Source organism: Doryrhamphus excisus, linkage group LG14 (assembly GCF_037039965.1).
Source record: "Doryrhamphus excisus strain RoL-2023G ecotype Guam linkage group LG14, RoL_Dexc_Guam_v1.1, whole genome shotgun sequence".
Taxonomy (NCBI): domain Eukaryota; kingdom Metazoa; phylum Chordata; class Actinopteri; order Syngnathiformes; family Syngnathidae; genus Doryrhamphus; species Doryrhamphus excisus.
In genome coordinates, this window is record NC_136370.1 from 8,653,376 (window position 1) to 8,669,144 (window position 15,769).

General features: G+C 40.9%; 2 protein-coding genes across 7 annotated transcripts; one reads left to right on the forward strand and one right to left on the reverse strand.

The window, feature by feature from the left end:
- Nucleotides 1–870: 870 nt before the first annotated feature.
- cga (glycoprotein hormones, alpha polypeptide) lies at nucleotides 871–2,274 on the reverse strand. The gene is made up of 4 exons (XM_058090339.2): nucleotides 2,156–2,274; nucleotides 1,982–2,090; nucleotides 1,716–1,900; nucleotides 871–1,239 (listed from the first exon to the last, which is right to left on the reverse strand). The coding sequence occupies exons 1-4, from the start codon at nucleotides 2,156–2,158 to the stop codon at nucleotides 1,156–1,158; spliced, it is 381 nt and encodes a 126-aa protein (XP_057946322.1). The 5' UTR covers nucleotides 2,159–2,274; the 3' UTR covers nucleotides 871–1,155.
- A 5,352-nt stretch (nucleotides 2,275–7,626) lies between these two features.
- Nucleotides 7,627–15,677, forward strand: LOC131140066 (heterogeneous nuclear ribonucleoprotein Q). Of its 6 annotated transcripts, none has more exons than XM_058090150.2 (13): nucleotides 7,869–7,996; nucleotides 9,476–9,635; nucleotides 10,410–10,528; nucleotides 10,918–11,025; nucleotides 11,138–11,251; nucleotides 11,489–11,665; nucleotides 11,866–12,001; nucleotides 12,344–12,549; nucleotides 12,687–12,836; nucleotides 12,933–13,054; nucleotides 13,124–13,449; nucleotides 13,736–13,802; nucleotides 14,203–15,677. In XM_058090150.2, the coding sequence occupies exons 1-12, from the start codon at nucleotides 7,961–7,963 to the stop codon at nucleotides 13,771–13,773; spliced, it is 1,692 nt and encodes a 563-aa protein (XP_057946133.1). In that variant the 5' UTR covers nucleotides 7,869–7,960; the 3' UTR covers nucleotides 13,774–13,802; nucleotides 14,203–15,677. The 6 variants fall into 6 exon arrangements, with proteins under 6 accessions (XP_057946137.1, XP_057946133.1, XP_057946134.1 ...); XM_058090151.2 differs by having other exon boundaries at nucleotides 14,206–15,677; XM_058090149.2 differs by having other exon boundaries at nucleotides 13,736–15,677.
- The last annotated feature ends 92 nt before the right edge of the window (nucleotides 15,678–15,769 follow it).

Genomic DNA, 15,769 nt, shown 5'->3' on the forward strand with positions numbered 1-15,769 from the left:
CCAAATTGTCCATAGGTATGAATGTGAGTGTGAATGGTTGTTGGTCTATATGTGCCCCGTGATTGGCTGGCGACTGGTCCAGGGTGTACCCCGCCTCAAGTTAGATGGGATAGGCTCCATCATACCCCTGCAAGCCTAATGAGGACAATAGGTATAGAAAATTAATGAATCAAATTTTGAAATGAATAATGCACAAACAATTTGCATCAACATTGTTTGTTTGGTTGCTTTATAGCTATAATGTGCCGCAGGCCAAAAGAAATGTTGCCGTCCACAAATGGCCCTCGGGACACACTCTGGACAACGATGCTTTTGGCGCTGAGTTTGTGGTGAAAAAAATCATTGTCCTACTATGGTGTCACAAACAACAACATTATATTTGCTGCAGCTTGTGGCGCATGAGTTCTTCTTGGAAAAGCGATCAAAAAAAGCAATCACTCAACCCCAAAAAACCTTTGAGTGGCTCTGTTTGTGTCAAGGAACTCTTCACTCATTAAACTACTCATGACAACTAATTAAGACATAAAAATAACCCAATATATGCCAAAATATTGAGCCCTCATTTTACCCGACTGTGGTACTAGCTAATTATGAGATTCTATAATAGTGCAGTGCCCAAACGATACGGGTGCCACTTTTACATTTTTGACACCAACCCATCCGTCTAGATATGCAGTTATGTTTTTTATATTTGTTTAGTGCAACTGAACAATGGCAAATGAAGAGACTTCCAGATTGTTGTTAGTATACATTTTGCTCCGAAATTGCTCATAACATACCACTTCCACACAAAATGTGAGGAAAACCTGTTTCCTGTATCATATCATCTGACTGTTTTCAACAAAACAAAAAAACTATCTACAGCTTCAATAATTATAAGGTCATTCTTTTTGTCCATTTTATTGCATCTGCTTAAGTCTAGTCACAACAACCACATACTACACTTTACACATAATTATATACTTTCCAATGTTGCATATGAACAAATAAAACAACACATGGGCTCACATTATTTGGGTCCACGACACATCACAAGCAAAACAAAGTTACAGAAACTATGATCTGGTAATATGAGAACATGTGTTCCTATTCCTAAATGGAGAAAAACTTTTATAATGTGATTACGGAGTGGAGTCGACTCATTTCCATCTCCTATCAAATCTTGTGATATATGCAAGTGCCGCAATAGCACCCGGTGTGGTTTCTCACGTTTACGTTATTCATGTTCTTCAGGCTTACCTGCAAGACGAACAGAAGGTTAAAAGAAAACAACAGAAGAGTAGCAATACTAAACCTCACAGACCAATAAATAGAATTCAATATAAAACTGAGCTTTCTTTTATGTGCAACCCGTTGTTTAAATTCAAATGAAACTATATCCAGCATATGAGATTTTTGCTGCTTTGTTAGAAAAAAAAACATTTTTTTATCATCAACATGCAGCAATGCACAGGTTAAAAAAAAAAATTTAAGAATTTTTTTAGAAAAGCAAAACTACTTCCACGGTGCTAAATAGAATTTTTTTTAAAAGTTTTTTACACATAAATGTTATAATTTAATCACTACTCTCTGTTAAATACAAAATATTGGTCCATATTGGAAAGAAACCAAGAAAAGCAATGAGCCCCTCCTTTAAATGGGCCAACAAACAGTCATTGGATGTTTAGTGTTGAAAGTAAAAAAAGATGAAACCTCATCCTTCTGCTGTTGTTTACCTCATAGCTGTCCTTTGCCACACAACACGTTGCCTCTGAGGTGAAGTTCTTGGGGATCGCCATAATGTTTTTGACGTTAAGAGGTGTCGGGTAGGCCATGGAGAAGCAGCAACCCATACACTGATAGATGGGAAGATCCCGTGAGAAAAAGTCGTTCTTTTTCAGTGAGCACTCATCACAAGGAACTGGAGAAAGATAACAGAAGCTGTATGAAGAGTTTGCAGTAGTACGAACTTCACAAGAATCTCTGAAAAGAGACATGTTACCGTTTGAGGGGTAGTTGGGGTAAGAATCAGCCATGTAGAGAAGAGCAGACAACAAGAGAAAAGACGCTGCGGCTGATTTCACAAAGCGCAACATGGTTGCAGTGGCTGACTGATCACAGAGACAAAACAGCAATTCAAATACTATACATACATTGTTTAAAAAAAGGGCCTTACCATTCTCAGAGTGTTTCTGCTCTGCTCTGGAGAACTTCCCAGTGTACCTCCCTTTCATGGCGAGATCTTTTATACCCGGATACTCATAAGTGAAAGCGGCCAACCTTATCTATGATCTCGCCAACTCAACATGCATGTTGACCTCTTTGGTAATCCCTTAAAAGCATGGAGAGAAAATCATGGAAAGTCAACCTCCTCATTTCTTACCATCCTGATGATGATGATGATTGCTGGAATTAATCCATTGTGTTACCAGGTTACCGAGGAGTGTTTTCATTTCACAAACAAGGAGGAGGTGCGCTTTCACTGAACTATGTACCATGACAATAAACTATTAACTAAGTATTTTGATAAATTTATTTTCAGGGACGAAGTGTGTTCTGAAAACTCGCCTTTAGAACATAATCTATTTTCAAGAAGCTAACTAACAGTTTTTGGGAAGCTGACATTTTTTTTGAGTGTGTTAAAAAATAATTGCTGAAAAAAGTGACATGAAAATCCATGCCAATCATTGACCTAACAACACAACTAATAATAATAATGGGCTGGCTACCGGTCCAGGGTGTACCCCGCCTCTCCCCCGAAAACAGCTGGGATAGGCTCCAGCACACCCGCGACCCTAGTGAGGATAATCAGTGTAGAAAATGGATGAATGGATAACAATAATAATAAGCCAATAGTCCTTGAAGTGTATATTATGGAAATCGAAATGTTTGTTGTTTGGGTTCATGGAGTTTGGATTTTCTCTCCGTGCGCACATGGGTTTCCTCCTGGTACTCTGGTTACATCCCCCATTCCAAAAATACAGTAATCTCTCATTTATTGCGGTTAACTGGTTCCAGACACAACTCTAATAAGGACAGGCCGTATTGAAAATTGATGAAAGGATGGATTTGACATGTACAGTGGGGCAAAAAAGTATTTAGTCAGCCACCAATTGTGCAAGTTCTCCCACTTAAAAAGATGAGAGAGGCCTGTAATTTTCATCATAGGTACGCTTCAACTATGAGAGACAAAATGAGAAAAAAAAATCCAGATAATCACATTGTTTGATTTTTAAAGAATTTATTTGCAAATCATGGTGGAAAATAAGTATTTGGTCACCTACAAACAAGCAAGATTTGTGGCTCTCACAGACCTGTAAGTTCTTCTTTAAGAAGCTCCTCTGTCCTCCACTCGTTACCTGTATTGATGGCACCTGTTTGAACTGGTTATCAGTATAAAAGACACCTGTCCACAACCTCAGACAGTCACACTCCAAACTCCACTATGGCCAAGACCAAAGAGCTGTCAAAGGACATCAGAAACAAAATTGTAGACCTGCACCAGGCTGGGAAGACTGAATCTGCAATAGTTAAGCAGCTTGGTGTGAAGAAATCAACTGTGGGAGCAATTGTGAGAAAATGGAAGACCTACAAGACCACCGATAATCTCCCTCGATCTGGGGCTCCACGCAAGATCTCACCCCGTGGGGTCAAAATGATAACAAGAACGGTGAGCAAAAATCCCAGAACCACACGGGGGGACCTAGTGAAAGACCTGCAGAGAGCTGGGACCATATTAACGAAGGCTACCATAAGTAACACACTCCGCCGCCAGGGACTCAAATCCTGCAGTGCCAGACGTGTCCCCCTGCTGAAGCCAGTACATGTCCAAGCCCGTCTGAAGTTTGCTAGAGAGCATTTGGATGATCCAGAAGAGGATTGGGAGAATGTAATATGGTCAGATGAAACCAAAATAGAACTTTTTGGTATCAACTCAACTCGTCGTGTTTGGAGGAGAAAGAATGCTGAGTTGCATCCAAACAACACCACACCTACTGTGAAGCATGGGGGTGGAAACATCATGCTCTGGGGCTGTTTTTCTGCAAAGGGACCAGGACAACTGATCCGTGTAAATGGGAGAATGAATGGGGCCATGTATCGTGAGATTCTGAATGAAAACCTTCTTCCATCAGCAAGGGCACTGAAGATGAAACGTGGCTGGGTCTTTCAGCATGACAACGATCCCAAACACACCGCCCGGGCAACGAAGGAGTGGCTTCATAAGAAGCATTTCAAGGTCCTGGAGTGGCCTAGCCAGTCTCCAGATCTCAACCCCATAGAAAATCTTTGGAGGGAGTTGAAAATCCGTGTTGCCCAGCGACAGCCCCTAAACATCACTGCTCTAGAGGCGATCTGCATGGAGGAATGGGCCAAAATACCTACAACAGTGTGTGAAAATCTTGTGAAGAGTTACAGAAAACGTTTGATCTCTGTCATTGCCAACAAAGGGTATATCACAAAGTATTGAGATGAACTTTTGTTTTTGACCAAATACTTATTTTCCACCATGATTTGCAAATAAATTCTTTAAAAATCAAACAATATGATTATCTGGATTTTTTTTTCTCATTTTGTCTCTCATAGTTGAAGCGTACCTATGATGAAAATTACAGGCCTCTCTCATCTTTTTAAGTGGGAGAACTTGCACAATTGGTGGCTGACTAAATACTTTTTTGCCCCACTGTATATTTTTGGTTAATAATAGCAGATTCTGTCTGATCGTTATTGGACAACACGCAGCATCAGTAACGACCTTCATTTGGGTATCATCAAGTGTCTTAAGAGACAGGCATTCGCATTCTCGGGCTCATGTCCTGTGAATTTTTTGGGGGGTCTACCACGTGACTTTATTGTTCCATAACCCTAAGGATCTTTGAAGAAGATCTCAACAGCAATGGTGAAAGGCCATGCACATCCAGCTCAACAATGCGACCATGTTCAAAGAAGAGAATGCTTTCTCGTCTTTGCCAACAAGAGATCATGACAGTGTGAACACCTGACAAAAATGACATTGAATCCACTTTTAGGCCAGGATTTTGGCTTTTAAAGGCTGTGGTCTTAAACAGTTGATCAGCTGATGAACCAGACTATTCACCTTAAGGCTTGTTTGCAATAAATCTTGCAATGCATCTTTTTGCATTTCCACTTCACTCATAACCTTATGATCCAACAGTGCAAAATGTAAATTCATGCTATTATTGCTTAAAACTTGACACTCAAAAACGTATAAAACTATTGTAGACATACACATAACTTAGCTGTTGTGTTATTTCTACTGCTTTGTTCGGCTCCCATAAACATGGTAGAAGGCCTGACAGAGGATGTTGTGAATAAATGGAAAGAAACCCGATAGCCTTCAAGAGGCCTCCATCTGCCCACTCGTCCCAGTTTCTGAATGTCAGGGATTAATAAGAATATATTTTGTTTCTTGCCACTGAAGTGCCCACATCCTTGGTTGTTTGGGTGATAAATCCCACAGCTTGTGATTTCATTAACAAAGAAGGATGCGTTTGGTCTCATGTATTGCATCGTTTGTACACCTGTGAATGTTAGAATTTTGAATGTCAATTTTATATGCATTTTTATTGCAAAAAAACACAAAAAACAACTCACACCACATTTCTGATGCATGGTTTTATCCCCTCATGGTGGGATTTTTTAGCAGCTGTGCATGGATTTCTGCAAGGAATCAATACTTTAAAACATCAAATAAGAATGCACATTATAAATACATATAGACTACTATTACAGAACATCATAAAGAAAAAAGCGACAAAAGGAGCCACATTTTTTCAGATCATTAAAGCCTTAAAGGGATGAAATTCACACCCTGCTGCAAAAGAGGATTACTTCCCTCTATATTTCTGGTTTACAGTACGGTGCTGAGGTTGGCGTGGACAATGGCTGAGAACTTTTTGATGGCATCATCGACAGTAAGTATATGAGGAGGAAGATGTCAGAGGTCATCAGATTTGATGGTTAGCTAGCCGTGTGCACAAAAAAATTACATCTGTGAGTCATTAACAAAATATTAGAGTGTTGAGTAGGGTCAGTCCATTATTTAGGCAAAAATGCCGAAAAGTTTCTAAAATATGCATATTTTTGATGAATGATAAGCCGTATTCAACCAGCATGATTTATTATGCTCGTTTTCAGCCCTTTGTATTGAGTTGTGGACTACTTTTGAGCAGCTCCACACAAAAAGCTTTATAGATCTTCAAGAATCCGCACCTATTCCAGCTGAATTTCCTTGGATTTCCAAAGTGGTCTGTTTTAATTTATTCCACGCACGAGCCGCCTCCAATCCAATCAATTTTATTTATATAGCACGATTAAAGAACCACAAGGTTTCCAGGTGGCTTCCGGGCACACCCACTCCGCTGTGGTTGGTCACACTCAGCTTGTACACTTTATACAGCTTACACAGCTTGTACCCAGGCACGCCCATATAAGGAAGTCACCGACTGGCTGGAGCTGGCGACTTCTCACAAGACTCACAGTGAAGTCACAGTGAGCCATGTCAACTTCTTTCAGGGCCCACTTCCAAACTGCACAAACCTCATTATCTGAAACTCTGGCATCGTTTAATGGGAATGAGGTCCTTCCCCAGGTGGAGCGGTTCAAGTATCTTGCCGTCTTGTTCACAAGTGAGGGAAGGTTGGAGCGTGAGGTCGACAGGCAGATCGGTGCAGTGTCTGTAGTATGTACAAGTAATGTTGGGTTAATTGGAGATTATGACCATATAAATTGTGAATGTGTGTGTGTGTGTGTGTGCCTGTGATTGGATGGCGACCAGTCCAGGGTGTACCCTATGCCTGTCACTTGAAGTAAGCTGGGATAGGCTCCAGCTGAACCCAAATAAAAACAAGCGGGTTAGGAAATGGATGAATGGCTGCTTAGAAAACTTGCTAAATTTAGCTGTGTTTGAGGGCAAAATGAATTGATTTTTAGTTGCTATGGAATAATCCAATAATAATACGCCCTATTTTCCATACAATTCAATTTCCAAAATGTTTTCATACAGGTAAACATTGTGCATAGCAAAGTAGTTTGTAATTCACTGTATTTTTTTTTATTATAAAAGTTATATTATCACTGGATACCACACTATGTGCTTTGTCACTGATAACACAAAGTTATGTTTTGTTCAGATATTTTAGCATACATTGAGCTACACTAGATTGGTTTTAGCATCCTTAACGTACAACTAAAAAACTAATTAAATGTGTCCTACTCCAGCATCCTATTGCTTTACTTGGCATACATGCACCCTTTTTTGTGTGCATGAAACCCATGACAAGGGTGACACAGTGTGGGAGAAAGCCAGACCTACAGCACTGCAGTGTTTCCAAGGCTGCTCTTTGTTGTTAACATACTCTGATGTAGAGTATAATATTTAGCAAATGGTGTTTAACTAAAGATATGCAAGATTAAGTACCCGATCTGACTTAGTTTCGTTCTTGTCTTTACTCGCTCTTTAATATCGCCGAGTTGTAAGTGCGTGGTATAACATAGAAGTACAAAGGAGGAGCAATCCACAGCATAAGCATTATAGTAACAGTTGCAACCTTGATGTGCAGCCATAGTGGATGATGCTCTCAACTGTACACACGCTTACAAGGCAGAGAGCCCATGCACAACAGCGCAAGAAACCCCGTCGACGAGACAAAACTCGAGGCGTGAACGTGGCAGCCATTTTACATCATCAAGAGTGAATGACTGAGGCCGGACCAGTGCCGGGAGTTTTCCACTTTTTCTGTCTTTCTAACATAACCCCTATCTTCCAAATTACTCTACACCACACACGGCGGTGATCCAGCGGCAGGTAGGGCGATCGCCACTGTTTACTCACGTAATTCTCGCTCCGTTTGCTTTGTGAAAAGTCCGAGTCGCTACTGTGGTGTTTCAAACAATGTGGGAACTGGTGGTGGCGGCTGGGAACGACTTGTCCGGACCGGCTTTTTGAAAATGGACTCTTCCTATGTGGCGACACGTTGGCGGACCGCGCACTGAGCAGGTTAAATCCTTGGCTTCCCCTGCTTCAAACGATACAATATTTGTCCTTTTGGTAACTAGCGAAGTCTTAACCGACCATTGGGGAGCTAACAATGGCCTGACTGAAATTCCGTTCGATTAGCATGGTAGCCTAAGCTAGCCTATTTTGACAGATCATGGAACTGACACGCTCATTGTCATCACATGCTAACTGAAGCTAGCTAACTATAGATATTTTAAAATGTGATCCGATCCGTTTAAGTATAGACACAGTCTGTTCCCGTACGACGTTCGGATGCATTATTTGAAGACATTGCACAAACAGCGCTATGTTACTGTTTAATCATTCCCCTGCTAGTTTGATTAGCATTAGCTCCGCAAGCTAGCTCGTTAGCTCGACCAACGTGCGCGAAGCAGTCAGGCTACTTAAACAACTTCAACGCTCTTTGAACTAATCTAAGCTCCAAAACTCAAATGTAATCGGTGTATACGTTTGAATTGATGCTTATTATTGATGTTGCAGAGATGTGGAAATTCTCATCGGAAGCACGTGTTTGTGACAATGTGCAGTAGTCACTTCAAGGAATACTTTGAATATTAGATAAAGCATCAGCACATGTTATAAATATAAAATTGATCTTAAGGTAGGAAATTATACTCCTCATTTTGCAGAAACCGTGTTGCCGGGTACTGCGACGTGACCTAATTGTCCGGCCTACCCAGGCATAGACCAAAACAATCTAAGTTGATACATTGTCTGACTAGATCTTAAGTATGGATGTCATTGAATATGGTTTACAAAACGTTTTTCAGTTTGAGGGATAAAATCATCACACACTGTACGTTAACTAATAATAAAGCACACCGAACGCAGTAATTTACAACCTAAGGTAAACTGTGACCCATTTTGGGACCCCACCCAAAGTTTAGGAGCATCTGTCATAGGGATCCTGCTAAAGTGACCTGAAGCCAAAAGGTGAAAGGGTTCATTCTTTGCATATACGTGCCAGAAACCGGAAACTGCAGCACACTGATGGAACACGTGTATCAGCTATCTAGTCGGTGCTGAAGTCAGCACTGAGACCATGTAATTTAGAGGCCAAAGCAGGCATGGAGTCTGCCCTAGAAGCGACTTAGTGCTAACATGTAAACTTGGCTGAGCCTCCGTCACAGCGATACTGCCACAACAAGTGCTGCAGCGTTTTACACGATGTCATATTATTGATGTCCGTGGAGAATCGGGTATGTGAGTTGAGTGCGATACAACAATTATTTGAGAGAACTGTGTCAACTGACTGTGTGAGTTGCTTCATTTTAGAGTCAGGATGGTGAAGTCTGTAGACTTCAGGAGACCACATAGATTTGATAATTTATACACAAATGTAAAGCAATTGAAATGTGAATTGATCTGCCTGTCAAGTTTGAGAATTTCCACTATCCTAAACACATCCCAGACTATGCCATTGAACCAGGATTAATTTGGGTCATTGCATTTGCACAGATTTCTGGAGACATGGCCACAGAACATATTAATGGAAATGGTCCAGAAGAACCAATGGACACCTCTGCTGCAGTTACCCATTCTGAGCACTTCCAGACTTTATTAGAAGCTGGTTTACCACAGAAAGTTGCTGAAAAACTAGATGAAATTTACATAGCAGGTAAGGCACATTTGCATATGCTAATATGCAACTCTTTTTGTTGATTGATCTCTTGCATGTACTGTCACTTCATCACCATTTTGAGTGGGGAGTTGGGATCCCGAAGCAACTTTTTGTGGTTCCTACCAAAATGGGTACTGCAGTGCTACATATTTTGTAATTACCCATCATAACAGTGTAAATGTGTAAATGTTTGCAGCATTTGCATTTCCTATGTGGTTGCTTGACCCTAGGTATATGGGGGCAACTGAGTTGTCCTCCGACTATACTAGATGTCTTTCTAGACCTATCACATTGCCATAAAGGAGTGCTTATGTTTTAATCAAAAGTGTACAATTTCATACAAGGAGGGCCACAAAGAAACTTTGGTAATATCTTTACGACCTAATTGGTCAATCGCATTCACAAAAGTACCAGTCGATCCAGATGGATCGAATGCAGAAACAATGGCAGCAGCTGCCTGGTGTTTGGCTGCCTGGGACAGGTGACGGCCCCACTACTGAGCAGTACACACACCAGCTCATTAGCAACTCAAAGTAGAGGAGCACTGGCATATCAAGTTACATTGTCACATCTGGTGTGATTAGTTCTGCAATATCGTGTGTGGACTAAAGCATAGAATACATCTTTTATGTTATACATGGCATAGAAAAGATCCCTGGTAAATCAACTGATTTGCAAAATGACTGATTTATAATGCTGCCTTTTTAAACTCAGAAGTTTGATATTGAGTTCCGCCTCTCTGCATGTGCTTTTTCTTCCCCTCTACTACAGGATTGGTGTCACACAGTGACTTAGATGATCGAGCGATTGAGGCTCTGAAAGAATTCAACGAGGAAGGTGCTCTCCAAGTCCTGTTGCAATTCAAGGACAGCGACCTCTCACATGTTCAGGTGTGGTAGCAGCATCCATGATCTTTAAACAATTGTTCACATTGGGGATGGGCATAATTATATGGATTGTTAATTATTTTCATGATGCAGAATTAATTGAAGCATTAGATGCAAAGTTTTGTGCACTGCTTGGCTGCAACCAGCAGAGGCGCTGTTGATTCAGTCTCAACCAGTTAGCTGACAGGCATCAACTATGGAAAGTTTAGCTATGTCCACACACATGTGGGCAATTTCTGCTCAGGACAACCTCAGCAGTGAAACAGGAATTTATTATATTGCCATAATTGATCACAATGAAATGCCTGCTCTTACTTTATGCCTTGCGGACATGTTAATTTGCAATAACTCAAAATGTCACAGCCTTTTTCCCTTTTTACTATGCCTTTCAGAACAAAAGTGCCTTTCTTTGTGGCGTGATGAAGACATACAGACAAAGAGAGAAGCAAGGGACCAAAGTGGCAGACACCAACAAAGGACCAGATGAAGCCAAAATCAAAGTGAGAACCCATTAAAACAAAGTGTGGTTGCTTTCAAGAGCAAAAAATGCATGTGATTGTGAAGATGTGTGTTCTATGAACCACTGTTGATCAAACCATGTTCTCTGGCCAGGCATTGCTGGAGAGGACTGGTTACACACTGGATGTAACTACGGGCCAGAGGAAGTATGGTGGTCCACCACCTGAGTCAGCTCACTCCGGAGCACAGCCGACTGTCGGCACAGAGGTACAGAAACAAATATACAGTTTATAAGTTGATTTATGAGGTCTTAGTGCGTGCTGTATGCATTCATTGTCCATGTGATGAGATTCATCATCTGTAGTAACCTTGGTTACAGTGATGGCTTACCGCTAAGAACTGACTGGACACCTTTAGCCTAGCTCTTTGCTATCTTTTGTCTGCAACATATCTATTTAAAAAAAAAAAAAAAGGACGCACATGATCATTTTTCTCTCCCTGCAGATATTTGTTGGCAAAATCCCCAGAGATCTGTTTGAGGATGAGCTTGTTCCTCTGTTTGAGAAAGCTGGGCCCATCTGGGACCTACGCCTGATGATGGATCCTCTCAGTGGCCTCAACAGAGGCTACGCCTTTGTCACTTTTTGCACTAAAGAGGCAGCACAGCAGGCTGTCAAATTGGTACGTTTTACTCTGCTGTAAAAAAGAATAATGAGGGTATAATATAATTGTAAAGACAACCATGTAATCTATTCAAAATTAAGTATACATGTTGAGTGCACAACCCCAAATGTATTAAAAATATCAATCAAAACAAATTGCATCATCATAATCCTGATGCCCCTTTTTGTCTTACTACTTGTTCTTTTATTGCTTTGCAGTGCAACAACAATGAAATTCGACCTGGCAAACAAATTGGCGTGTGCATCTCAGTGGCCAATAACAGACTGTTTGTTGGCTCTATCCCCAAGAGTAAAACAAAAGAGCAGATTGTTGAAGAATTTGCAAAAGTCACAGGTGAGTTGGTGCTTTTCATTTCCTGCTTTCTTCTTGACACATTATCACTATATTTTTAGACTTGGACTTTGCATTGGGCACTGCTGCATATTCTAATGATGAATATATGAGCTCTTATCAAAAATGTTGTCTTTACAAAAAGACGATAATGTCCAATAGAACAAGTAGTGGACTCACTCAACAGTGTCGCTGCTAGTTGCAGCCAATTATTGCATTCATTTGAACTATATATTTCAGCATTTTTACCTCTTATGGTACAAATTAAGGATATTTGTCTGAAAATGTACTTGTTGCCATAAGTGGAACATTTGACATGCACCGCCTTTTGTTTCTGATTCATAGAGGGTTTAAATGATGTCATATTGTACCACCAACCTGATGACAAGAAGAAGAACCGTGGCTTTTGCTTCCTGGAGTATGAAGACCACAAGACAGCGGCTCAGGCCCGCCGACGTCTGATGAGTGGCAAAGTGAAAGTGTGGGGCAATGTGGTCACCGTTGAATGGGCTGATCCTATTGAGGACCCCGACCCAGAGGTCATGGCTAAGGTGAAGCTCAGGGCCACATCATTATATAGCATGAAGACTTTCTTTTTACCTACTAGCACAGTCCTGTAAAATGTATATTTGTTTTCAGACCATCCCATGAGGCAAACATTTCACACTGAACTGTTTCCATTTCTTAGGTGAAAGTGCTGTTTGTGAGGAACCTAGCAAGCTCTGTTACAGAGGAGATTCTTGAAAAGGCCTTTAGTCAGTTTGGCAAGTTGGAGCGTGTGAAAAAATTGAAAGACTACGCATTCATCCATTTTGAAGAAAGAGATGGTGCTGTGAAGGTACTAAAATAAAAATGTATACTCTGAACATGCAAGACCGTGGTTGTTCACACACAAATAACTATTTTCTAATGTCGTCTTCAACAATTTCCACAGGCCCTGGCGGATCTCAATGGAAAAGACCTGGAAGGAGAACATATTGAGATAGTCTTTGCCAAGCCTCCTGACCAGAAGAGGAAAGAGCGCAAAGCTCAGAGACAAGCAGCCAAAACACAAATGTAAGGAATCAAAACGCCTATTGCTTTTAAAAGAAAGCTCTATGGTGTATGACGTATTTGTCCTTGCAGGTATGATGAATACTATTACTACGCACCCCCACACATGCCACCACCAACAAGAGGCCGCGGACGAGGCGGGCGTGGTGGTTACTCTTACCCCCCAGACTACTACAGCTATGAAGACTATTATGATTACTACGGCTACGACTACCACAACTACCGGGGCGGCTATGACGACCCGTTCTATAGCTACGATGATTTCCAGGGCTCTGGGAGAGGAAGAGGAGGAGCAAGAGGTGGTCTCCGTGGTATCAGTCAAACCAGGGGCCGCGGCAGCATCACACCTAGAGGGAGAGTGGGCTTCTCACAGCGTGGCGGCTCTGGAACGAGCAGAGGTAGATGACATGTTAAAGTGAGAGTGATATAAACGAGTCCTATAGCGAATACAAAGCTTGTCATTGGTGTCCGGTAACTTCAAAAAACAATTTCTATGGTACAGTAGATCCTACCTATTTGCGGTTCGGCATTCGATCCCCTGCATATTTTCAAATTTCTCCGTCAAATTGTACTTTAAAAAAGAAAAAAATGCAAAAACTTAAATAGAAAGTGGTTTGATGGCGTAACCTACAAGGGGGAAAGAGTGCTGCAGCTCTGAATCCAGCAAAGTGCGCTGTCTTGCAGGTCAATTCACAATATTCTCCAGCAGGAAGATGCTTTGACAAGATGTGATGTGTAACTGCACGTTTTTGTAAGTACAAGACTGTATACTGTATGCATGTAATTCTTGATGTGTAAACCTTAATTAAAGTTCCTTTAACTGTGAGGCATATTGTAGGGATTAGCGTATCAAAAAATAGGCATTTGTAGGACTTTATAGTGGTGCGTCCATTATTCGTTGTGTTTCGACATGGGGGGTGTTGTCTTGGAATCTAATCCCCGTGAATAGTGGGGATCTACTGTATTAATTTGATTTGTCAAGTAGTCAGGTCAGACCATAATAATGTGTGAGCACTTAAGTGGATACAGCAGCAGACCAAGGTTGTTCATTCAAACTTTAGTTAAAAACAGGAGGAATTCTTGCCGCACTGCTAGAGGCTGTGCTACATGATTTATTAAGCAAAACGTTTCTTTCCCTCTGATTGGTCCAGCAGGGAAGCGGGGCCGAGGGCGGTCCTGACCTGTCAAACACAGCGGATACTGACTTGATGTGTGGGGTTACACCATGAGCTGCAAAGGATGTTGAAACAAAAAAAGAGCGTGACAAAAAAAAGGTCCAATGATATTCCAGCCTTACAGAAGAAGCATCTCTCCCCTTTTCTGTTTTTTTTTTTTGTTTAAACTAAACTGCCACCTTTTTAAAAGAAGACCGCACGATTTTGTATACTCGCCTAAGCCTCTGTCACCCCTGTGCCCCTCTAGCGAGCCCTGACAACAGGGTGTCAATTTATTGCCCCAACAATCTCCCCCGTTCCCTGTCCCCAAACATGCCATTTTTAAATAATTATTGAAGAATTTGCACTTTTTAAGTTTCTTAGGTTTGAAGTGGCTCGAAGGAGCTTGATGCTATTGTATATTTTTGTGCTAATCGCAATTTTTATTGTTGGAATATCCACGTTAAATCATTTTGATGTGGATGTTTGAAAGAGAACATTTGCAGGTTTTTATTTAGGGTGTACCCACCTGGCATGGATAAGTCAGGCATTCCAAGAAAGTGGTTCTTTTCAGAACTTGTCTTTAAAGGGTTGGTTGACTACCTCAGTACAGAGGACTAAACTACCCGGCCTGTACTGTAAATAGGGAAACTATATTGATGAAAGCAAGGCTTGTTCTCAATACAAAATATGCACAAGAGCTGTGGCACACAAACAATGTACTTAATGTAATATAGTCATTTTTGCTGCAGCTCTGACACTGCAAACAGTCAAACTGGGCATGCAAAACTATCTCATCAGATGAGTCCGAACAAGCCTTGCTTTTATCCTATTTTGAACTGAATTAGCTGCCTCGCTTCTTCAGAGTATGTAGTTACTGTTTGTATAGTTTTTTTTTGGATAAAATGTTACTTTGTAAAGGCTTCAATGTCACCGGCATCAGACAGCCTTTGATTTTAATGGATAACAAATAAAGGCCCTGCAGTGTCCCTTTGTGCCACTGTATTCCAGTGGGTTTGTTTTTTTAATATCAAACATCAGATATCAGAATCATTCAATGTCATTGCCAATCTGTCAATTGTGTAAACTCATGTTCATCTGGACCGGTCCCTTTTTCCATCTCCCAAACCAGCAACTGTGTACAAGTTCGTCTTGATGACCAGTTAGGCATTATGTTATGCCTAAAGTTCTGGTTTTGGTGTTGGGATCACAATGTGGTATAAGGGATGCTGCAGTGAATGAAATCTATTTCCAGGTATATCACCAAGGAAACTGTGCTGTTCAATTCCAGTTTTCTATACAGTTAACTCCCTCAATAAAATTCATAACCACCTTTTGAAAAAAAAATGTTAGCAGTTTTAAACTATTGTTGGTGGCCAACAACGTTTTTTGCATTCCTGCAAATAAATTGTTTTATACTGTAAAATGGAGGTGAGTGTAACTTATTTTTGTAATAAAGTTTTTGATTTCTATGTGTGTCTTAAATCATTTTGGACCGATTGCAAAAGTTGCGTTCAAAGCTCGTGTTCATATTGGAGATTCAACTACAGGAAGTACTAAACGT